At 46.0% G+C, this 24,346-nt stretch overlaps 1 protein-coding gene across 2 annotated transcripts in view; it reads left to right on the forward strand.

Moving 5' to 3' along the window:
* Nucleotides 1-24,346, forward strand: part of ARSK (arylsulfatase family member K) — a 37,854-nt gene that overhangs the window by 1,670 nt on the left and 11,838 nt on the right. For both annotated transcript variants that reach the window (XM_061622459.1, XM_061622464.1), the window contains exons 2-5: nt 3,282-3,411; nt 4,514-4,673; nt 9,757-10,039; nt 18,306-18,477. In XM_061622459.1, the coding sequence (XP_061478443.1) occupies nt 3,282-3,411; nt 4,514-4,673; nt 9,757-10,039; nt 18,306-18,477 (745 nt within the window). The remainder of the gene's footprint in view (nt 1-3,281; nt 3,412-4,513; nt 4,674-9,756; nt 10,040-18,305; nt 18,478-24,346) is intronic.

The raw sequence follows: 24,346 nt of genomic DNA on the forward strand, positions 1-24,346 counted from the left end.
ATGTGGGTTGGCATTTTGCTTCTTTGGAAGGAAGGACAGGATATAAATTTAATAAATAAATAATAAAATTGTGGGAACACTGCACAAAAAATGCATTCATGAGGAGTTCTGATCCCACAATAAACACCTGTCTTGGCATCCCACAAATGTCTGGCTCATACCTCACACTGTTTCTTATTGCAAACAATTAAGTCTACAAAACTGCTTTTAACCAACATGGAACAAAGTCTTCTGAGCAATTAGTCACTGCTTTCATGCCCCTGTTCTTGCTTAGGAACCATTTGGACAGGCCTGTAGCGGGGGGGGGGGATGGGGGTGCTGCCCCCGCTGGGTGTTTTGCCTCTCCTAGATTATTTTTGAGAAATTGTCTTCTTTTTAATTTGTGACATGACAGACAATGACAACCTCCATTTAAAGAATGATAACTTGATGTAAGAATGGGAGCAATTTAAGAATAGGACCCTCTCAAAAATTCAGTGAATAAGGCAGGGTGAGTGCACAATAAAAGCATCATCTGGAAAACAAACTCGAAAAGTCTCAAGACTCCCTGATGGAGAGTGCATTTTTCATGATCAAAATCACCCTATAATTGCTTAAATAATCCTGACAAAAACAGTCTGTGTGACTCTTGAAGAGTTAAATATTAGAACTTTGTATTAGTATTAGTTATACTCCACCTCTTGGACTTTCTTTTGCTCTGTTTTTCATTTTCAGTGGTGCTGTATACCCAGCCAGAAACAAAAAGCATGTTTGTTTGCCTACAGTAAGAAGTAAGAGTTTGTTTATTCTGCAGTTATTAATGAGTAGAGCAGAATTGGTTGCTTATTGCTAAAGGGTGAAATAAAAAGGTAATATAAAGTGATCTGAAAAAATGGCTACCCTTTACTCTTTTAAAGCAGTATACTCACCATCATAGTGGCTATTTTTTTTCTTTTTTCTTGATTACTTTATGGCAAAGAATGAAGACAGCCCTAGAGGAACAGAAATATTGCTGTGTACACTACAGTTAGCTAGCCAGCTGGCTGGACACCTAAGCTATAACTCAGACCTAATTTCTGATTCTCAAGGTGTGCAGCTCATGAGGCCTTTTCAGGGTTTCTAGACAAACCCCCCCCCCAGCAACCAGTAAAAAAATTCCAATCCCACAATTAGTTTCCAATTGCTTAGTTTGTCTTCTATGTAGCAGCCAGTTAAAAAGTTTTCCCTTGATTGTCCAACGGAAAGAAAAATCTAAAGGCCAGGAACAAGACTAGAAGGAGGGACCCTCGAGGCGTTAGCAAACACAAATTGTAGTATTTATTTGCTCTTTGCCCTTCCTTAAACTTCTACCATGGACAAGTTTGGTTTTCAGGTGGAATCTAAAGCTGAGCTACCTAATGCATTTGTAAAGATTTGTCTTTGCTTTACAAATGATACATTTTGCAAGTATGTAAACTGTGTTTTGTAAACTCTGTATGTAAAAAGTGTTTTTGTTAACCACCCTGGGCTCCTACTGGGAGGAAGGGTGGGATATAAATTTAATAAATAAGTAAATAAATAAAAGCCAAGCTCAGTTCATGAAGAATCAGAAGACAGGGACAGACCACAGAAGAAAGGGGACAGTAGCTATAAGCAAAGTCAAGCTTTTTAATCTGGCATTCCTGGGGATCTCTAAAAAAAATGGTGAGGCAATTGAATTGGAAGTTTTCTGATCCTTTGCTTGGCTGGAAGTGTTGGGCATTAGTTCCTTGCTTTTGCTGTTATCTTTCTCATTCACAGCTTTGAATACTTCTGGATGAAAGGGCTGTAAATGTCTTTTTAAATTAGCTCTCCTAGGATCGTTTTTATCGCTGCCTGAATATGCGCTGATCTTGGCATCACAGCATTTGTCTTCATCTGAGTCCTGTGTCATACACTGACACACAAAATGCTTTCCATCTTGAGTTATGGTGAAATGCTCAACTACAGCTGACTTCATGGGAATCTTCTTTGACATTTTGAATTTATATTTTAAAAAATTTGTCAATCAAAATTACAAATATTTTTCCTGAAAAATAAAAAGTATAAAATAAAAGTATTAAATGATATATTTACCATATATTGTTATAATATTATAAGTTTTTGTGTTGAAGTCAGAGTCGGTACATTTATACCGACTCCACCCAAAATTGCTTCTGACTCCACAACCCGGGGCAATTCAACAGATCCATTCATCTGAATTAACATGCTCTCTGGATGGAGGAGGAGTGAGGGGGAACATCACACCCTCTCTACCAGTGGGGGGGGATTGGCTGGTGCTATACACCTCCTCCGCCAAATGCCCCACCTAGACATGTGACTGCCCCACCTAACAAGTGTCAGGCCCAGGATGTGACTCAGGAACCAGACCAGCAGTTGTAGTTAATTCGTGTTTTATTAGGGTAATGTCCAAACAAAGACTGCGTTTTCTCATGAAGCAATACAGAGATACAGGTCCTGCGGCATTGGAAGAAAGTTGACAGAGCAAGGGACTTCTTCCCGCCTGTTCTTTAAGAAGGGGCCAAACGGGCGCGCAATCTTTCGCTCCTCCTTAACTGCCCCTCAGGTACTGCCCGCCTTCCCCCCCTTCTCTCCTGTCTTTTCAGCTGTCTGCATGTGCGCGGTGAGGGGGGAAGCATCACCCCCTCCTCTTCTGAAGTTTCCGATTCCAGGATGGGGGATAGGGGAGGGGCTGATGGTAAACTGCCTCCCCGCTTTTCTGCTGTGAGCAGCCCTCCCTCTTCCCCCTCTTGCTCTGAGCCTGAAAGAGGGGGAGGCGTGAGAATGTCCAGGGAGGGCTCAGGCTCCCCGTTGCTAAGCGACCTTATCACTGGCAGTTCCTCTGTTTCGTCTTCGCTCCAAAGGGGGGAAGTTCCTCCCCCTTCCCTCTGCCATCCATCCGAATACTCTTCTCCCAACTCTCCGGGATCCAGCTCCCCGGGATTGGGACCCCAGCTCTGCCTTCCGACAACAAGGAAGGCTGGCTACAGGGCTGACCTTGGAACTACTCATAAAGTCTCACTGATATCACAGTCAGGAAAATTACGTACTACAGATCTTGCTGAATTGTATTGGTGAATTGTAGTAATATATACATGTATGGAGGAATACTGTTTTTTTTTTTTAATTGTGCTGGTGTCTGCCAGTGAAGATGAAAAAAAGTATATTACATCCAGAACATCTGAGATGACTGTTATGGTAGAGGGATTGCAGTATAATTTGTAATGTTATATTGATTAATCTCCAGAGTAATTCCCAACATGACTTTTTCCCTCTACGTGCAGGATGGAAGGCTGACATTTCACCCAGAAAACGAAACAGTACCTTTGCCTTTTCTAAATTTCATGCGAAAACATGGCAGTCTGTTTCTTAATGCCTACACCAATTCTCCAGTATGTTGTCCTTCCCGTGCAGGTAACATCATTCTTAAGCAAGAAATATCTGAGTACCCTATTTAACTACTTCTTTATGATAGCTTAACCTCAAAAGATTTTTCTTGGATACCTGTGTCTGGGCGCCAGGCCCTTAGGATAGACAGAGCATTGCTTACATATTTTTAAAAAGGAATTAAATTATATTAAATTAATTATTGCTGTAGGATTTGGGGAATGCGTTGCTGTCGGCTTCTCTATGTGCAGAGAGGCTGAAAATCAGTTAGTGGCTCATCATCCATACAAAGGTGTATTAAGACTCCACCTATTGTCATACCCATTTTATAGAGGAAGAACTGAAGCTCAATGCGGTAATGACTTGCACAAGGCCACGCAATGGACTATGTCAGCTCCTCTTATTCTTCATTAAACTTGGTTTTATGACCCACACACCTCACCCAATTATTGGGGTTGTGTTATAAGAGCTCCCTGCCTTGGAAGATGCATCTGGTTTAATTATTATCATTTTGGAGCCCCCTCCACCTGTCCTGACAGGCATTCCATCTGATTGGTTTCTTTTCTCTATTTTAATGGACATTTTATCCTTTTTTTAATAACATATTTTGATTTTAGCTACCTTCGGCATTTCCCAGAAGTGGGAAGATGATTGGAAATCCCATCATCATCATCATCATCATCATAATTTGTTGTAATTGGAGAGAGCAATGAAGAGGGAGGAGGAATCCTGAAGATTCCTCATGATGCAGAACTAGCTCTGGCCTCTTTTTACTTTTGTTTGTTAGAAAAATATAGTGTCAACGTTTCTATGGGTCTTTGAAACCACAGCTACTTGTTTTACGCTGGGAGTGGGGAATCTGTGGCCCTCTAGTTGTTGCTGGATGACTACAACTCCCATCTTCCCTGACCACTGGCCATGCTGGCTGGAGCTGATTCGAATTGTAGTTCAACAATATTTGGAGGGCCATAGGTTCTCCATCTCTGTCTTATGGAATGCATTTTAGCTGCAGTAGAAGTCATAGATATCCAAGAAGAAAGCTGTGCAAACATAATGTTTTTGTCTGATTTAATGTGTGTATTCATTCATTCAGCGACAAATTCTGTTTTTATTTATTTATTTGTTTTAGCTATGTGGAGTGGCCTCTTCACGCACATAACAGAGTCTTGGAATAATTTCAAGGGCTTAGATCCAAATTACACAACATGGATGGACCTCATGGAAAAGCATGGCTACTATGCTCAGAAATATGGAAAACTTGACTATACTTCAGGGCATCATTCACTAAGGTGAGTGAAGGGAAAAAAGCCATCTCCGATGCCTCTTGGTTCTATGTACAAAGTGCTTTTCAGTACTTGTCTCATTTAACCTGAAAGCAACTGTTTTGAGGTAGGTTAGCAGTAAACCTGGCCAAAGTCACTCAGTGGAAATTGCTTGCTTTGTAATGAAATTCCTATAGGAAGTTACTTTTGGAAGAACTTTTTTCATGTGGAGTGGCTGTTAGTTTGATGGTTGAATAGAGGAGTTAGCATGGGGTTTACCTCTGCCAAAGCCATTTCACTGCCACCACACACTATCCTTTCAACAGTGTTTTATCTCTGAAGGATAAGGTTTGAATGAAGGCAGATATATATAAATAGGTCTAAACATAAGGTGTTCCACAGCATTGGGATTGATGCTAACTCCCCTAGTGGAAAATCACTTTATTTACGTTAATGGTGTCTTGAACATTCATAGTGTTCACTATTGGATTGCTTAATGGTATTGGCATAAGGCCTTTATGATTTTTTTATTAAATTGGGATCACAGACTTCCTATTCTTCAAACTCCTCAGCCATAATGGGTGTTTGACTTAATACATTAGGTAGCTTCCATGTCAGATCTTAGATGGGTGTTATATTATCATTAGATAAAAGTGGCAGCACCAAAACAGTTAAAATACTGAGGAATAGAGTTCAAGCTGCTATTAATACCTGCTCAGGTAGTATCAGAAACAACAACAACATAAAGAGTGAAAACACACGTGCAGTACATACAAACTGGTCTCCTGAGCCACATATACCCATGTAGATCGTGTGAAGTTCAGGAAAGTAGATACATCTGTGTGTATCTGTGTGCTACTTCTGAGAGTTGGGTGGGGAAATGGATGAGACATTTCAAAGAGCCTAGTCATCCTTTATTAACTGTATGAAAAATCATTACAACTTATAAAAGATCTAGGCAGATTAATATCTAACTACTTTATGGGCGCTAGTGTGTAGCTTTTTATTTAGTCTCAATAAAGAATATTATGGTGTGTGGTTTTTTTAAAAACCAAATACTTGTGTTTGCTAAAAGAACTGTAGATATTTGCTCATCCTACTACAAATTAGGCTGTTCAGCTATTTATATTTATATATTTGAAGGTATTTCTGGCTTAAAGATAAATAAGGGAGAGCAGAGACCTTGATGTTGCCCATCAACAATTAGCACCTGGACATGAGCCTATAGCTAGTAGGAGGTGAATGGGGGCACCTCTGCAAGAGCTGTGCTTCCCCTATTATGTTTTGGGAGGGAAATTGTCTGCTTTTTAATTTGTGACATGACAGACAATGACAACCTCCATTTAAAGAATGATAGCTTGTTTTAAGAACAAGAGCAATTTAAGAATAGGACCCTCTGAAAAAGTGAGTGAATAATTAGGGCAAGGGCACAAAAAAGCTTCATCTGGAAGAGCCCCCAAAAGTCTGATCACTGAAGACTTTCCCTGACTAAGGGTGGATTTTTCATGATCACAACCATTCTGTAATTACTTAAGTGATACTGAAGAAACCAGTCTGTATGACCTTTGAAGAGTTAAATATTAGAAATTTGTATTATGGGCTGGAGTTATACTCCACCCTTTGGACTTTCCTTTGCTCTGTTTTTCAATTTTAATTTAATTTGTGTTCTCTATCCAGCCATCAATAAAAAATCATGTTTGTTTTCTGCAGTAAAAAGTAAGAGCTTGTTTTTAATGCAGTTGTAATAATTAGAACAGAATTGGGTGCTTATTGCCAAAGGGTGAAATAGAGAGATAACTTAAAGTGATCTGAAAAAATGGGCACCCTAAGTTACCATTCACTCTTTTAAAGCACTAACTGTACGTACAGTCATAATGACTATTTCTTTTTTTTTCTTGAGTACTTAATGGCAAAGGATGAAAACAGCCCTAGAGGAATAGAAATATTGCTATATGTATTACAGATAGCTAGCTGGCTGGTTGGCCACGTAGGCTGTAACTCAGGCCTAATTTCTGATTTTCCAAATATGTGCAGCTCAGCATGAGGCCTTTTCAGGTTTCTAGACAGAAAAATCAACTTAGCAACCAGTAAAAAAGAAATTCCAATCACTTTCCACAATTAGTTTCCAATTGTTTAGTTAGTCCTTTGTATAATTCCACAATTAGTTTCCAATTGTTTAGTTAGTCCTTTATGTAGCAGCCACTTAAAAAGTTTTCCCTTGATTGTCAAACAGGAATGAAAAGCTAAAGGTCAGGAACAATACTACAAGAAGGGAGTCTCAAGAAGGAGTTAACAAACACACCCTAAAGTATTTGTTTTCTCTCTACCCTTCCCTAAATTTCTACCATGGACAAGTTTGGTTTTCAGGTGGAATTTAAAACTGAGATAACTAATCCAGCATCAAAGCCAAGCTCAGGAGCTCACTTCATTACCAAAGAAGTTCAGTTCATGAAGAATTAGAACACAGGGATAGACACAGTTGAAAGAGGGCTGTAGCTATAGCCAAAGTCAAGCTTTTGATTCTGGTATCTCTCGGAGGATCTCTCAAAAAAGATTAAACTTCATTCATGTAAGTTAACATACTCTCTAGACAGAGAGTGAAGGGAAGGTCACTGCCTTTCCCCTCCCCTGGCCTGGCCCTCACATCCTGTCCCTCAGTTTCTTTGAGAGGATTGGCTGGTGCTATGTGCCTCTTCCCCTCAAATGCTCCACCTAGAAACATGGCTGCCCCACCTAACAAGGAAGGTTGGCTACAATGCCGCCTGGACTGCAGACTGAAAAGATACATAGGTTACCTGGTCACAGTCTCTCCTGCAGTGGTGAGATGTATTATATTTCTATTTTAATTACAACAGTTATTTCTAAATGTGTGTCTACACATATAGATTAGCATATGCAAATTTTATGCCAATATATGTCCTTTTTGTCCTCTAGTTTGACAATTGTTTTGAGGCCATATGCGACTTGATACCCTACAAACAAGCAATTTTTAGCCATGGGGAATATTATGTCTGGGTAACAGGTCTACTGTTTCTGGTACAACAGTACCATTGTTAGCATACACATTTTTTTCTCCCCTGCATCTCACCACAGTGGGGTGAGATGAAAAGCAGTGGAGGCTGTGGAATGGATATTTGGGGAAGAAGACAGGTAGAGAAGAAAGAGTGTTTGGGAAGCAATAGTATTGGTGGGGAGTGAAAATGCATGGTTGTTTATGGAAGCCAAGAGCTTCTAGTTACGCATCTGTTAAGTAGAAGACTACTAGATTTAGGACTTTTGCTGCCCTTTTACACATTGTCTTTCTACTTCCACTGCAGACTTAATAATAGCCAGAGGTGGGTTAGATTTGGAAAACAGGAGAGGGGTAAAGGTTAAGCTCAGACAGCACAAATTCCAATCCTCCCTTTTGCTTTAAAGGAAGGCTGGGGAACCTCAGGCCCAGAGAGCCAATAGTGCCTCTCCAGACCTCTCTTACTGGCTCTTGGGACTCTTCCTAGGCCATGTTCCTCAATCGTCCAGCTCCATGCTCTCCTTAAGTGCCTTTGCCTGGCTGGATAGCGTCCTTGAACTGTGATAATGCCCCTTGCTTGCCTGGATGGAAAATGAAGAGGTGGGGGGTGCAGGTGTGTGAAAACCTCTGACTTGTTTAGCTGGGCCTGCTATACAAAAGTATACCACTTTTGCCTCTGGCCCTGCCCACCGCTGGCATGGAATCCCTAGAAAGTTGCCCATAGGAAATGCAGTGCTTTGGTTAAAAAAGCTCCCTCCCTTGCTTTAAAGTACATAAAAAAGTTGGAAATTCAATCACTGTTCCATATAGTTTGGCCCTCAGTCTTTAAGTTGCCACAGCACTTTTTGTTGTTGTTTTGTACTATCTGTAAATCTGCTTATAAATAGATCTACTCTCTGTGGTAACCTCAAGTTCTGACAGTACACTTGTCTGAAAAATGTGTTATCCTGGAAGATTTGTATCCTCTCCTCCATTAAGCATATGAAACTGGCAACAGTTTTTCAAATGAGTTTTTTAAAAATCCTTTCTAGAACCACTTGGGTATTGTCTGTGCAACTAACATCCTTGCCATTGCTCTCAGGAGTCCTTATTGTTTGGGAACTATAAAATCAATAATAAAGGGAGTAAACTTCTCAGAGGGGTCTAGATGTATTTTGTAACTGTAAAGTACCTTGTGAGTACTGCAGTTATTTGTCCTTGAAAAAAATTACAGCCTTTCTCCTCACAATGCAACTATTTGTAGAGATCCACACAGAACCTTTCTGGAGGTCATGATTTCTTTATGCTGTATAAAAAGAAAATAATTGGATGTGTGTTATTTCATTTCTAACACATCCAGACTTATTTAGTGAAGCTCAGCGTTCATATATAAATATTCTCTCCTTCCCTTTGTGTATAGAAGAAGCATAGAGTAGTGGTTAGATAGAGAATTGGGCTAGGACTGGGAATGTCCAGGTTCAAATCCCTTCTCAGCCATGTAGCTGACTGTATGGCCTTGGGCCCATGATGAACTCTCAACCTAACCTACCTCACAGAGTTGTGAGGATAAAATGGAGGGGATTATAATATTTATCACCCTGCGCTCTTACGCAGGATTGAAATGTAACGAAGATAATGTTATTCAGGATTTTTTTAGATTATTTATTATATTGTTTACATTACCATATCAAACAATTAATACTAACAACAGAGTAATAATGAAACACGTACAGTACAATCCTATGTGTTTATCCAGAAGTCAGTCTCACTGTATTGAATGGGGCTTGCATAATTATAATTAATCAATACTAATAATTATAATTAGTAAGATACATTTGGACAAGGTAATACAAATCCAATTTTGTGATATGCAGAGACTTACAAAGAACCCTTATAACTTCATTGTTAAAATTTTAAGTTTCTAGCCCTAATGACTGGAATAGGTTGTGTGAGGAAAACAGTCTAGTTGGTTAAAGGGCAGAATATAAATATCTAAATAAAACATGATGACATGAAACCACTGATGATGAAAGGTAAACAAGTCAGAAATTTGAAAATACTGATAATCTGCATGTGAGTATATCTACACTGAAATAGCATATACTGAATGCTTATTTTTAGTAATCGTGTGGAGGCATGGACCAGAAATGTTGATTTTTTGCTTCAGCAAGAAGGCAGGCCTGTGGCAGAACTTATAGGTAACAAGTCATATGTGAGAGTCATGCAAAAAGATTGGGAGACCGCTGATGAGGCAGCAACTTGGCTAAGAAACAAAGCAACCAACTTGACACAACCCTTTGTTCTCTACTTGGGCCTAAATTTGCCTCATCCATATCCTTCACCTTCCTCGGGAGAAAATTATGGGTCATCTACATTTCTGACATCTCCTTATTGGCTACAAAAGGTATGTAAATATTTATATATAGTTTGAAACTTTTAAAAAAGAATTGCATTTATTTATATTTTTATTTATTGCATTCGTATACCGCCCCGTAGCCGAAGCTCTCTGGGTGGTTTACAATTAAAAACATTAAAAACAAATATACAAATTTAAAAACACATTTTTAAAAAGCAATTTAAAAACCCACGCTAAAATGCCTGGGAGAAGAGGAAAGTTATTGAGTGTCTTATTCCTCAAATCTGCATAACTCAGTCTGAGACGACTGATTAACACTTTTATTGTGCTGCTGGATTATCAGCAGCCAAGTACAGCACATATGCACTAACAACTTAAATTGGTTTTATACTAGTTTTAATTGTCATCTCCTCAATCCCTCAGGAATTGTAGTTTGATGATGGCACTGAGAATTCTCTGTTCAAAATCAATAGACCTACAACCTTCTTTTCAAAAGCTGCTGTTCAGAATCAGCCATGTTCACAGTGTACCTGTAATCCTATTACTGACCTTGCCCCATACTCTGACTTTCATCTTCTGCAGTTTAAAAGTTAAAAAATGCATTGTTGAGTTTTAATTAATGTAAGAAAATTAACATTGGAGTCAATTATAAGTGCAGGCATTGTCAGTAAGAACAAACTGTCAGTGTTCTAAAAGCCAGACTAACAGCTATTTGGCTTGGCTAATTGGGACCACACCCATGCCAGACATTTACTCCACTTTGAACAGTCATGGCTTCTCCCAAAGAATCCTGGGAAGTGTAGTTTGTGAAAGGTGCTGAGAGTTGTTAGAAGACGCTCTATTTCCCTGACAGAGCTCCAACGGCCAGAGTGGTTTTCACAGTCAGCCCCTTTTCCCAGAGAATTCCATAAATGTCTGGTGTGGGTGTGGCAGCAGAAGACAGATCAGTACATGCACACACAAACACACCTGCCCCTCCTGCAAGTATCTGCAGGCATGCGTGCATTCTGGCATGTGAAAGAGGGGAAGCTCTCAACTACTGCAGTGTCTTGGAGAAAGAGATTGGGGGGTGGAGTGTAGGTGGAAGAAAGGAGGGATGCAGGGATACACACATAGCCTCGGAAATGGAGGGTAAGCAAATCCTGAGCTTCCTCACTGCTTCTTGGCTCTGTCTGGACTAAAGGCGAGATCTGGGCAGCCTCGCAAATAAGAATATTTTTTAAAAGGAGGTGGCAGTGAAGCAGGAGCCAAGAAAGGCAGGCAGGCCTATTGCCAGGAAGGAAGGGGGAAACAGCCTTTCCTTGCCTTGCTTCTTTTTGCTTCACGAAAAACCCTCCTCTCATTCTGAGCAAGGGTGTCATCAGCAGTGGAAGTGCGATGAGACAGGAGTCAGTAATTTATTTTATTTATTTATTTATTGAATTTTTATACCGCCCCACTAGCATAGCTCTCTGGGCGGTGTACAACCATTACAATAAATACAATAGAATCACACAGAACAATACAAAAAATATAAATGCAAATCCACAATCTAAAACCAATTAAAACATATTTAAGAAAAGCTAAAATGCCTGATAAAATAGGAAGGTTTTGACTTGGCGCCGAAAGGATAGCAATGTCGGCGCCAAGCGCACTTCTTCGGGAAGACTATTCCACAGTTCGGGGGCCACCACTGAGAAGGCCCTAGTTCTTGTTACCATCCTCCGAGCCTCTCTATGAGTCGGAACTCGGAGGAGGGCCTTCGATGTTGAGCGTAGTGTACGGGCAGGTTCATATCGGGAGAGGCGTTCCGAAAGGTATTGTGGTTCCACGCCGTATAAGGCTTTATAGGTTAAAACCAACACTTTGAATCTGGCCCGGAAGCATATAGGTAGCCAGTGCAAGCGGGCCAGAACAGGTGTTATGTGTTCAGACCACCTGGTCCTCGTTATTAGTCTGGCTGCCGCATTTTGCACCAGCTGTAGCTTCCGAACCATCTTCAAAGGCAGCCCTACGTAGAGCGCATTGCAGTAGTCCAATCGAGAGGTTACCAGAGCATGAACAACTGAGGTGAGATCTTCTCTGTCCAGATAGGGACGTAGCTGGGCCACAAACCGAACTTGGTAGAACGCATTCCGTGCCACCGAGGCTACTTGAGCCTCGAGTGACAGAGAAGGATCTAAGAGTATTCCCAGACTACGAACCTGCTCTTTCAGGGGGAGTGTAACCCCATCGAGGACAGGATGAGTATCCACCATCTGATCAGAGAGACCACCCACCATCAGCATCTCAGTCTTGTCTGGATTGAGTCTCAGTTTATTAGCTCTCATCCAGTCCATTATCGCAGCCAGGCAACGGTTCAGCACATTGACAGCCTCACTTGAAGAAGATGAAAAGGAGAAGTAGAGCTGTGTGTCGTCAGCATACTGGTGACAATGCACTCCAAAACTCCTGATGACCGCACCAAGCTGCTTCATGTAGATGTTAAAAAGCATGGGGGAAAGAACTGACCCCTGTGGGACTCCATATTGGAGGACCCACGGCGTCGAGCAATATTCCCCAAGCACTACCTTCTGGAGATGATCCGTCAAGTAGGAGCGGAACCACTGCAAAGCAGTACCTCCAACACCCAACTCCACAAGCCTCTCCAGAAGGATACCATGGTCGATGGTATCAAAAGCCGCAGAGAGATCAAGGAGAATCAACAGAGTTACACTCCCTCTGTCTCTCTCCCGACATAGGTCATCATACAGGGCGACCAAGGCTGTCTCAGTGCCGAAACCGGGCCTAAAACCCGATTGAAATGGATCTAGATAATCGGTTTCATCCAATAGCGCCTGGAGCTGGCTAGCAACCACTCGTTCCAAGATCTTGCCTCTTCTTCTTGGTAGCTCCGCCCTCAGCTTCCTTCGCATCTGCCATGCATTTTATAGGCAGACACCTACCCTTGGCATACCTGAAAGACACTCTGCCACTTCAACAAAAGTCCTCCCCTCTTGTTTGGAGCAAGGGGGAGGTGTTGTCTGCAGCAGCAGTGGGAAGCTGACAGCATCCAGGGAGGGAAGTCTTTTAATAAATAAATTAATCATTTCTTTACTGTCCATGACCCCCCCCCCCAGATTACTGCGCGGACCTCAGGTTGGGAACCACTGATCTAGCTATTTCCCTTTTCTACTCTAAGGGATGAAAAAGTCCAGCTATTTTCCTGCATAGGAATCCAGTAGGTACTTTTATTTCCGTGAGGGGGAGTCAATGATTCCTGTTTATTGGTACTCCAAATTCTTTCCAGATGCTGTTTTTACTATGATCCCAATACTTCCCATCCTGGTTACCATGGCTTCCACTGCTTAAATGGCAGTGCAGCCCTGTAATTCAACAAAAATATTTCAAAGGAAACAGCCATTTCTTCACAAAAGCATCTTCAGTGCATAATTTGACACACACACACAATTTGAGTCTCCATCATTGTAGTATCTGAGAATTTCAGCTGTGTAAATCATTTTTGGCAACTCATTTTCTCCTGTTGATCTACTGAAGTTTGGTCAGCTCAAAAATGTGTATCTTGAACAGTTTTCAAGGATCTGCTATAATTTTTTTTCTTAGCTGCAAAGCTGAACATCCTTACACTGGGGAGAAGAGGAAATTCTTAGCCTGGGAATTAGGTTCTTCATGCAGTGCAACCAGTTTCTTCATCCTTCTCTGGTCCTCTTCCATTCCTGAGGGATGACGGACAATTTCATGGCCAACATGGGCTGCACAGTTGGCTTTCAACTGTTAGCACAGGAGAGTCCCAATGGAAAAAGTTATGTGCCTTCTCCTAGGCTCCACCCCACACACATCTCATGGCTGTGTTCTAGAGTGCCTAGAGAGAAGTATGGGTAACTACTCTTCAGATATGTCATAATGCATACTAAATGCGTACTGTCCAATGGAGCTGTGGCTTTCTTTCTGTGACTTTCTCCTTCCCATTAGTTGACTTTTGTGTTTAGTTATGAAACTGTGTATTGGAATCATACTTACCTTCTATTGCATGGATGGATTCTGAATTTCCTTGAAGCATCTACACATGTTCATTCAGCCCCAAGTTTGGTGGTAGCATCTAAGGCACTTATTCATGGGATTTCTTCAGTGCATGTTGGTTAGATTGTTTTCCATGGAAGAGCTAGAGCCAGACAAAATACTCCTTTGTTCACTCCTCAGTTTCCTCAGGGGAAAACTGAACACCTAAGAACTTAAGAGCCCTGCTAGATCAAAGCAAAGGTCCATCTAGTTACAGCATCCTGATTCAGGATCAGCATCGTAGATTCATCTAGCTACAGCATCCTGGACTTCTACTGGGAGAAAGGATATGTTGTTGTTGTTGTTATTAATTCCCACAGTAGCCAACCAGATGCTTCCAAGCAGTGCATGAAGGTAATAGCCTCCCAGCAACCAATATTTAGTGTCCATTGTCTGCAGTGATGACAATTAACTTGAACACATCTGCTCAGTTTTGGCACTGAAGCTATTGAAAAACAACTTGAGTACTTGTTTAGCAAAAACCGGGCTATTTGCTACCGTAATTCTAGGATTGCCATCAAACTAATATAATACAAGCATTTGATGTGTAAACAAAGGAGTTATTCTGTGTGAGATAACTGTTTTCATGCACTATGCAGGGTTTTGATTTTCTTTGAATACTAGTTTGCCATGGTGTGTGTGTATGTATGCACTGCTGGAAGTCCTGCTGGGCATGTAGAATTAATTGCAACAGTGGTCTGTGTTGGTTGGAATGGAGCTTAACATTGAATCAAACTCTCTGTTCATTTCGTGAACAATTCAAAGCAGTGCATCAACATGATGCTCTCACAGTACACTTGTGTTGCTAAGCAGATGGTCTGTAAGGCAGCATATCAGCTGGAACCATCTTTAAGGCATGTGGCTTTGTTCCTGGACACATGAGCTGTAATAAGCAAGAAAAGACTACAGTTCAATTTTTAGGAATATGCTTTATTTTAGAGAATTTATTCAAGCATTTTGATAGTTGTATAGTTATTGAAGGAATACCATGACTGGAAGAGTCTGCGGGCAGCAAAAGAAGGGGTTGCTGGAAGTGAAAGGCTGTAATAATCCCCTAAAATCCAACAGTACCTTATCAAAGCAGACTGTATTATCTCCAGCTCTCTGCCTATGCTCTCTGAATGACTTGCACTAGTGGGGGAGGGAAGCAGCAAATGTAGTGGGTAGAGTAATGCTTGAAATAATTCCTCAAAGGACATGCAACATTGCTGCATAAAACTCTGATAGCACTATGGGTTAGGGACTTCCTCATGGTCCTGATGTTCTACCCCACTAAGGAGCAGACTGGACACCCTCCCCCAAACCCACTTTTTCTATAATTTTTTTTCGCTAAGGCCCAGAGGTCAGCCTCACCTAGTCCTCACTCCATCCTCTAACTATGCCAAAGTATGTGTTACGAACATACCTGTTTATGCCTGTCTCCATTTTCCCTTCCCTCCTTTGTTGTCTCCCCTGTGTGAAATTGTAGATTGTGAGCCACTCAGGGCGAGGACCTGTGCTCTTGAACTCTGCAAAGCACTGTGCATATTGATGGTGCTATGTTCATAATACATAATAAAGTAATCAGATTTCAAGAATAACGTTCCATTCAAACAGCAGTTATTTTCTGGGGGGGGGGAGTCTTTTAAGAGTCAGCCCCAGACCTTTTGGGTGTTGGCCTCATCCATGTCTTGGTGTTCAGCAAATTTTAAAACTTTCCCAGTTTATTTATTTATTTATTTATTTTATTACATTTCTAGACCGCCCTATAGCAATAAGCTCCCAGGGCGGTGAACAGCATAATAAAACAGATTAAAATACAAGCGGATGTAAATACAATACAGTACACAATAAAACATAATTAAAATTCCAAATTTAAATTCAATTTTAAAATTTTTAAAATGCCTGGGCAAAGAGGTAGGTCTTTACCTGGCGCCGAAAAGATAACAGAGAAGGCGCCAGGCGTATCTCGTCAGGGAGGGCGTTCCATAGTTCGGGGGCCACCACCAAGAAGGCCCTAGCTCTAGTTGTCGTTCTCCGTGCCTCCTTATGCATTGGGACACAGAGAAGGGCCTTCGACGTCGAGCGCAGTGACCGGGTAGGTACATAGCGGGAGAGGCGTTCCGCCAGGTATTGCGGTCCGATGCCGTTAAGGGCTTTATAGGTAAGAACCAACACTTTGAATCTGGCCCGGAAACATATTGGTAGCCAGTGCAGCTGGGCCAGAACAGGTGTTATATGATCAAATTTTTTAGTCCCAGTAAGGACTGTGGCCACAGCATTCTGCACCAGCTGAAGTTTCCGAACCGTCTTCAGAGGTAACCCTACGTAGAGTGCATTACAGTAGTCCAATCTAGAGGTTACCAGAGCATGGATAACTGTGGCGAGGTTCTCCCTCTCCAGATAGGGTTGTAGTTGGGCTACCAGCCGAAGCTGGTAGAACGCATTCCGTGCCACCGAGTCTACTTGAGCCTCCAGTGACAGGAGTGGATCTAATAAGCCCCCCAAACTACGGTCCTGCTCCTTTAGGGGGAGTGTAACCCCATGTAGGGCAGGTCGGACATCATCCATCTGGGCAGAGAGCCCCCCCCACCAACAGCATCTCAGTCTTGTCAGGATTGAGTCTCAGTTTGTTAGCTCTCATCCAGTCCATTATCGCGGCCAGGCAGCGGTTTAGTACATTAACAGCCTCACCTGAAGAAGATGAAAAGGAGAAGTAGAGCTGAGTATCATCAGCATATTGCTGGAAACGCACTCCAAATCTCCTAATGACCTCACCCAGCGGCTTCATATAGATATTAAAGAGCATGGGGGACAGAACTGAACCCTGTGGGACCCCATATTGGAGTATCCAGGGGTTCGAGTAATGCTCCCCAAGCATCAACTTCTGGAGACGATTCTCGAGGTAGGAGCACAGCCACTGCCAAGCAGTGCCTCCAACTCCTAAGTCCGCAAGACGTCCCAGAAGGATACCATGGTCGATGGTATCAAAAGCCGCTGAGAGATCAAGGAGAACCAACAGAGTTACACTCCCTCTGTCTTTCTCCCGACAGAGGTCATCATACAGGGCGACCAAGGCTGTTTCTGTACCAAACCCCGGCTGAAAGCCCGATTGACATGGATCCAGATAATCAGTTTCATCCAAGAGAGCCTGGAGCTGGCGAGCGACCACACGCTCTAAGACCTTGCCCAAGAATGGAACATTTGCTACCGGTCTATAGTTGTCAAAATTTTCAGGGTCCAAGGAGGGTTTCTTTAGGAGCGGTCTCACCACTGCCTGTTTCAGGCAGGGTGGTACCACTCCCTCTCGTAGGGAGGCATTGATCACCTCCTTGGCCCATCTGGCTGTTCCGTTCCTGCTAGCTTTTATTAGCCACGAGGGGCAAGGATCCAGAGCAGAAGTGGTCGCCCGCACCTGTCCAAGCACCTTGTCCACATCCTCGAGCTGTACCAACTGAAACTCATCCAATAAAACAGGACAAGACTGTGCTCCGGACACCTCATTAGGCTCAACTGCTACAATATTGGAGTCAAGGTCCCGGCAGATGTTCGTGATCTTATCTTGGAAGTGTCTCACAAACTCATTACAGCGGGCTATTGATGGTATTATTGCGTTCTGAGGCCCAGAGTGTAAAAGTCCCCGAACAACTTTATAAAGTTCCGCTGGGCGGTTAGAAGATGACTGAATGGAGGCAGCAAAGTACTGCTTCTTCGCTGCCCTCACCGCCTTCACATAGAGCTTGGTAGAGGCCTTCACAAGTGCAAGACCACAGCCGTCGGGAGTTCGTCTCCATTTGCACTCAAGCCTTCTCCTTTCTTGCTTCATCACTCTTAGCTCCGGGGTGAACCACGGAGCCACTTGAGCTCTGCAGAGGAGAGGGCGCACTGGGGCGATCGTGTCAACTGCCCGGGTCATTTCCGTATTCCACAAATTGACCAGGGTTTCGACAGGAGCGTCAGTTTTATCAGCCGGAAAACTCCCCAGAGCCTTCTGAAAGCCTTCAGGATTCATTAGTCTCCGGGGACGGACCATCTTAATTGGTCCTCCACCCTTGCAGAGGGGAGAAAACATTGTGAGCCTACACCTCAATAGGCGATGATCTGACCATGACAGAAGTTTTTCTTTGTAGTCAGTTCAACAGTCTAAGGAAGAGGAACCCTCATTTGTAAACCATGCAGTCGTCATGTTCAGTCAGCATGTCCACCTTGAGGGTACCTACATGAAAAGCTGGTGATAAATTGGAGCAATATAATAGTTACCTTTTGCTAAAATAAAACATTTCTACTTTGTTACTAGGTGATATATAAAGCCATCAAGATTCCAAAATGGCTTCCATTTTCAGAGATACACTCAGTAGATTACTATTCCTCTTACACCAAGAACTGCACTGGGAAATTCACAGAAATAGAAATCAGAGATATCCGAGCACATTATTATGCCATGTGTGCAGAAACAGATGCCATGCTTGGTAGGTGATATCCTAACGTCTAATTCTCTTGAAAAATGGAAATGGACTGCCTTCAAGTCGATCCTGACTTATGGCTACCCTATGATTAGGGTTTTCATGGTAAGAGGTATTCAGAGTGGGTTAGTTCATCCCAGCTGGCTAGGGCTTGCTCAGCTTGCCACAGCTGCACAAGCCAGCCCCTTCCTTGTCCGCAACTGCCAGCTGGGGGGCAATTGGGCTCCTTGGGACTATGCAGCTTGCCCACGGCTGCACAGGTGGCAGGGCATGTCACCCCTGAGCCACTCACTGTGGGGGTGATCTTTAGTTGGCCCTTGACACCCAGGAGACACGAGCGGGGATTTGAACTCACAGACTCTGGACTCCCAGCCAGGCTGTCCTCCCCACTGTGCTATACCAGCTGTCTAATTCTGTTACTACTATCTTAATGTATCTATCTACCTATATTATAATTTTGTAAATGTCACTCTACCCATGAACACTTCTGTGCAGAATGCGCCTGTGAAGAAGTGTTCATGGGTAGTGTGACACTTACAGGTGAGGCAGGCATGGCAAACTGCTGCAGCGAGAGGGTGGCAGCTAGAAGGTAAGTGGTGGAGGTGGGCAGTTTATGGAGCTGCAATTTATGGGAGTGGGGGGAGCAATGGCAGGCCTGCATGACAGGCTGGGGGAGCAATGGTGGGCCCGTATAATGGGCAGCAATGAGGCCTGGTGTGATGGTGGGCCTGTGCTAAGGCCCAGAGGTCAGCCTCACCAGGTGGCTGGGAGGCTAGCCATAGGAGGGGAGTTCTGGTACCCCCTGGGGTGGGGGGAAGAGAAGAGGAGCTCTGGTGACCCCTGGGGTGTGGGCAGGGGAAGGGGATGAAAGTTCTGGAGACCCTGAGGGGGATTGGGGGAGAAGTGGGAGGGGAGTTCTGGCGACCCCTGGGGTGGTGGTTGGGAGAAGGGGAGGGAAGTTCTGGTGCCCCCTGGAGTGGTGGTGGGGAAAAGGGGAAGGGGAGCTCTGACGACCCCTGTGGTGGGGGGGAAGGGGAGGGTACCTCTGGCAACACCTGAGGGGAATGGAGGGAGAGAGATGGCAAACTGTGGGGAGGAGGGGGACTTTGGTGACCTGGGGGGAAGAAGGGTTGTTGATGGTGCATGGGGTTGGTGAGCAAAGTGATCAGGGGCGGAACACCTAGTTCCTTAATATTATTTATCATTTGTTTGCCGCCCTGTGCTCCCTTTCGGAGGACGGGTGGGATATAAATTTAAATAATAATAATTACAATAAAAAAGATTTTTATCATTGATCTTAGCCATGTAGAGGCTGCAGTGCTAATCACACATTTTTCAAAGTCTTGGAATTGCAGCTTATATATTTTTCATTGAAGCTCACCACTGAGCTTCTTCCAGAAAGCTTTTTTTCAGGAAGTAGCTCAAGGTGTTTTCTTTTGGAGTTTCTTTGATTTTTTATTTATTTAGACTTCTGCCATACACTGCCTACAGGGTTTTAACCTGATTCATGAAGAAAATAATAAGGTCCAATTCATTATTAAGGACTTTGATAACATCCTTTGAATTGTAGAGGTTAGGACACGATCTCAGGCATGTATAAGCAACCTGTGTGGAAATAATATCCTATGTGAGCCAAGCAATCATGTTTACAAATGTGTGTACTATGGATAATATTCAACTAAGTCATACTCAGAATTAGGGTTGCCAGGTCGGAACCATCCAAACACCTGAGAAAATGGGGGCGGGCCCTAGTGACGTCATGGGGCGGGCCCTAGTGACGTCATGGGGCGGGCCCTAGTGACGTCATGGGGCGGGCCCTAGTGACGTCATGGGGCGGGCCCTAGTGACGTCATGGGGCGGGCCCTAGTGACGTCATGGGGCGGGCCCTAGTGACGTCATGGGGCGGGCCCTAGTGACGTCATTAAACATGATACATTGTATCAACCACAGTTGCTTGGAGCATAATGAGAGGGATATTAAGGCTAAAATCCAATACCCACTTATTTGGGAGTAAGTTCCATTGAACTCAGTGCAGCCTACTCCTGCAGCCAGGCAGGCAAACCCCAGGCAGGCAGGCAAACCCCAGGCAGGCAGTCAGGCAGGCAAACCCCAGGCAGGCAGGCAGGCAGGCAAACCCCAGGCAGGCAGGCAGGCAGGCAAACCCCAGGCAGGCAGGCAGGCAAGCAGGCAGGAAGTCAGGCAAACCCCAGGCAGGCAGGCAGGCAGGCAAACCCCAGGCAGGCAGGCAGGCAGGCAAACCCCAGGCAGGCAGGCAGGCAGGCAAACCCCAGGCAGGCAGGCAGGCAGGCAAACCCCAGGCAGGCAGGCAGGCAGGCAGGCAGGCAAACCCCAGGCAGGCAGGCAGGCAGGCAGGCAGGCAAACCCCAGGCAGGCAGGCAGGCAGGCAGGCAAACCCCAGGCAGGCAGGCAGGCAGGCAAACCCCAGGCAGGCAGGCAGGCAGGCAGGCAGGCAAACCCCAGGCAGGCAGGCAGGCAAACCCCAGGTAGGCAGGCAGACAGGCAGGCAGCCAGGCAGGCAAACCCCAGGCAGGCAGCCAGGCAGGCAAACCCCAGGCAGGCAGCCAGGCAGGCAGCCAGGCAGGCAAACCCCAGGCAGGCAGCCAGGCAGGCAAACCCCAGGCAGGCAAACCCCAGGCAGGCAGCCAGGCAGGCAGCCAGGCAGGCAAACCCCAGGCAGGCAAACCCCAGGCAGGCAAACCCCAGGCAGGCAAACCCCAGGCAGGCAGGCAGGCAGGCAGGCAAACCCCAGGCAGGCAGGCAGGCAGCCAGGCAAACCCCAGGCAGGCAGGCAGGCAGGCAGGCAGGCAAACCCCAGGCAGGCAGGCAGGCAAACCCCAGGCAGGCAGGCAGGCAAACCCCAGGCAGGCAGGCAGGCAAACCCCAGGCAGGCAGGCAGGCAAACCCCAGGCAGGCAGGCAGGCAAACCCCAGGCAGGCAGGCAGGCAGGCAGGCAGGCAAACCCCAGGCAGGCAGGCAGGCAGGCAGGCAGGCAAACCCCAGGCAGGCAGGCAGGCAGGCAAACCCCAGGCAGGCAGGCAGGCAGGCAGGCAGGCAGGCAAACCCCAGGCAGGCAGGCAGGCAGGCAAACCCCAGGCAGGCAGGCAGGCAGGCAGGCAGGCAGGCAGGCAAACCCCAGGCAGGCAGGCAGGCAGGCAGGCAGGCAGGCAAACCCCAGGCAGGCAGGCAGGCAGGCAGGCAGGCAAACCCCAGGCAGGCAGGCAGGCAGGCAGGCAGGCAGGCAAACCCCAGGCAGGCAGGCAGGCAGGCAGGCAAACCCCAGGCAGGCAGGCAGGCAGGCAGGCAGGCAGGCAAACCCCAGGCAGGCAGGCAGGCAGGCAGGCAAACCCCAGGCAGGCAGGCAGGCAGGCAAACCCCAGGCAGGCAGGCAGGCAGGCAGGCAGGCAAACCCCAGGCAGGCAGGCAGGCAGGCAGGCAGGCAAACCCCAGGCAGGCAGGCAGGCAGGCAGGCAGGCAGGCAAACCCCAGGCAGGCAGGCAGGCAGGCAAACCCCAGGCAGGCAGGCAGGCAGGCAGGCAAACCCCAGGCAGGCAGGCAGGCAGGCAGGCAGGCAAACCCCAGGCAGGCAGGCAGGCAGGCAGGCAGGCAAACCCCAGGCAGGCAGGCAGGCAGGCAGGCAAACCCCAGGCAGGCAGGCAGGCAGGCAGGCAGGCAGGCAAACCCCAGGCAGGCAGGCAGGCAGGCAGGCAGGCAAACCCCAGGCAGGCAGGCAGGCAGGCAGGCAGGCAGGCAAACCCCAGGCAGGCAGGCAGGCAGGCAGGCAGGCAGGCAGGCAGGCAGGCAGGCAGGCAGGCAGGCAGGCAGGCAGGCAGGCAGGCAAACCCCAGGCAGGCAGGCAAACCCCAGGCAGGCAGGCAAACCCCAGGCAGGCAGGCAGGCAGGCAAACCCCAGGCAGGCAGACAGGCAGGCAGGCAAACCCCAGGCAGGCAGGCAGGCAAACCCCAGGCAGGCAGGCAGGCAAACCCCAGGCAGGCAGGCAAACCCCAGGCAGGCAGGCAAACCCCAGGCAGGCAGGCAAACCCCAGGTAGGCAGGCAGGCAGGCAGGCAGGCAAACCCCAGGTAGGCAGGCAGGCAGGCAGGCAAACCCCAGGCAGGCAGGCAAACCCCAGGCAGGCAGGCAGGCAAACCCCAGGCAGGCAGGCAGGCAAACCCCAGGCAGGCAGGCAGGCAAACCCCAGGCAGGCAGGCAGGCAGGCAGGCAAACCCCAGGCAGGCAGGCAGGCAAACCCCAGGCAGGCAGGCAGGCAAACCCCAGGCAGGCAGGCAAACCCCAGGCAGGCAGGCAAACCCCAGGCAGGCAGGCAAACCCCAGGCAGGCAGGCAAACCCCAGGCAGGCAGGCAGGCAAACCCCAGGCAGGCAGGCAGGCAGGCAAACCCCAGGCAGGCAGGCAAACCCCAGGCAGGCAGGCAAACCCCAGGCAGGCAGGCAAACCCCAGGCAGGCAGGCAGGCAGGCAGGCAGGCAAACCCCAGGCAGGCAGGCAGGCAAACCCCAGGCAGGCAGGCAGGCAATGCCTGCCTGCCTGCCTGCCTCTCTCTCTCTCTCTCTCTCTCCCTCTCTCTCTCTCTCAAGCGGCCTGCTTACCCCAGAGGCCTAACAGACGCCTGAGACAGAGAGGCCTTCTTACCCCCTCTGCTGGAAACGACGAAGTGCTCTGGTCCTCCTCCTGTCTCTCCACTTACAGTCCCGCCCTCAATGAGAAAGGGCGGGAAGCCGGCCATCCACAGCGTCAATCACGCATGCGTGGCTCACGGAGACTCGCAAAACCCGGAGATTAGCCTCTTCAAAGGAACTACGGCCGGAGGCCGGAGACGGCCCCTTTTTGCCGGAGACTCCGGCAGAAAACCGGAGACCTGGCAACCCTACTCAGAATAGACCCATTGAAATAAATTGACTTAAGCAACTTTATTTCAATGAGTCTACTCTGCGTATGAGTATTGTTACATTATATGTCTGACCAGCATGACTCTCCAATCCCTTTGGAGAGGAGAAAGGATCAAGCAAAGCTTTGCATGTGCCACAGAAGAAAACATTCATGTGATTCTGTTACATGTGCATCCTCCTGAGGCCTGGTCTTGGATACCACCATGCAAATAACATGCTGTGGGCCTGGATGTCCACATATGTGGCAGAAAGTGCTGCAAAAGTTGTACTGAGTGTTTTCACACCTGTGGTACAATTGTGGCAGGAGTGTTATTGGGAAGGAAAAGTCATTAATCTGAGGTGTCTGTTCTGTTGTCCGTAGCTAATACATCTGAGAAGGAAGCTATACCTTATGGAGTAATGTTAAGTGAGATGGATGTCTTAGGGAAGATGTTAGAAATGAATATTCAGGCACATCTCTTCTGACATTTTAGCATTTGGATATTGTTGTTGCCGGAAGAGCAGAGAGATTGTCAAGGAACACCCACTGAAACTGAAGCAAGTTGGGGCAGAATGAAGACTCCTATCTCAAAATCTTTTACATTAAATTATGATATTGATTTAGTCTTCTTTGTACATGTTGGGTTCACACCTGGAATATTGTTCCCATCTGCTGCAGAATTTGGCATTTTGAGAATTTCAGCTTTAATTTCTCAAAAGGCTAATATGAGCTATTTGTAGAATTAAGGAGAACAAGAGCTTAGGTCAAGTGTTTAGTGCTCTTTGGGTAGAACTTCAGTGCTGTACTGTCTCTTTGTCCATACTGCCCACATATCATCAATCTCCAGGTTTTGTGCTTACTAATCTGTCATCACAATCCTTGCCAATAATTCTGTTGAGAACTGGTACTGGATGCAGAAATTCAGGGGAGATTGCTCAGTTTCTGTCCATGATATATGAAACATTTTAA

This window comes from Rhineura floridana, chromosome 1 (assembly GCF_030035675.1).
Source record: "Rhineura floridana isolate rRhiFlo1 chromosome 1, rRhiFlo1.hap2, whole genome shotgun sequence".
Taxonomy (NCBI): Eukaryota; Metazoa; Chordata; class Lepidosauria; order Squamata; family Rhineuridae; genus Rhineura; species Rhineura floridana.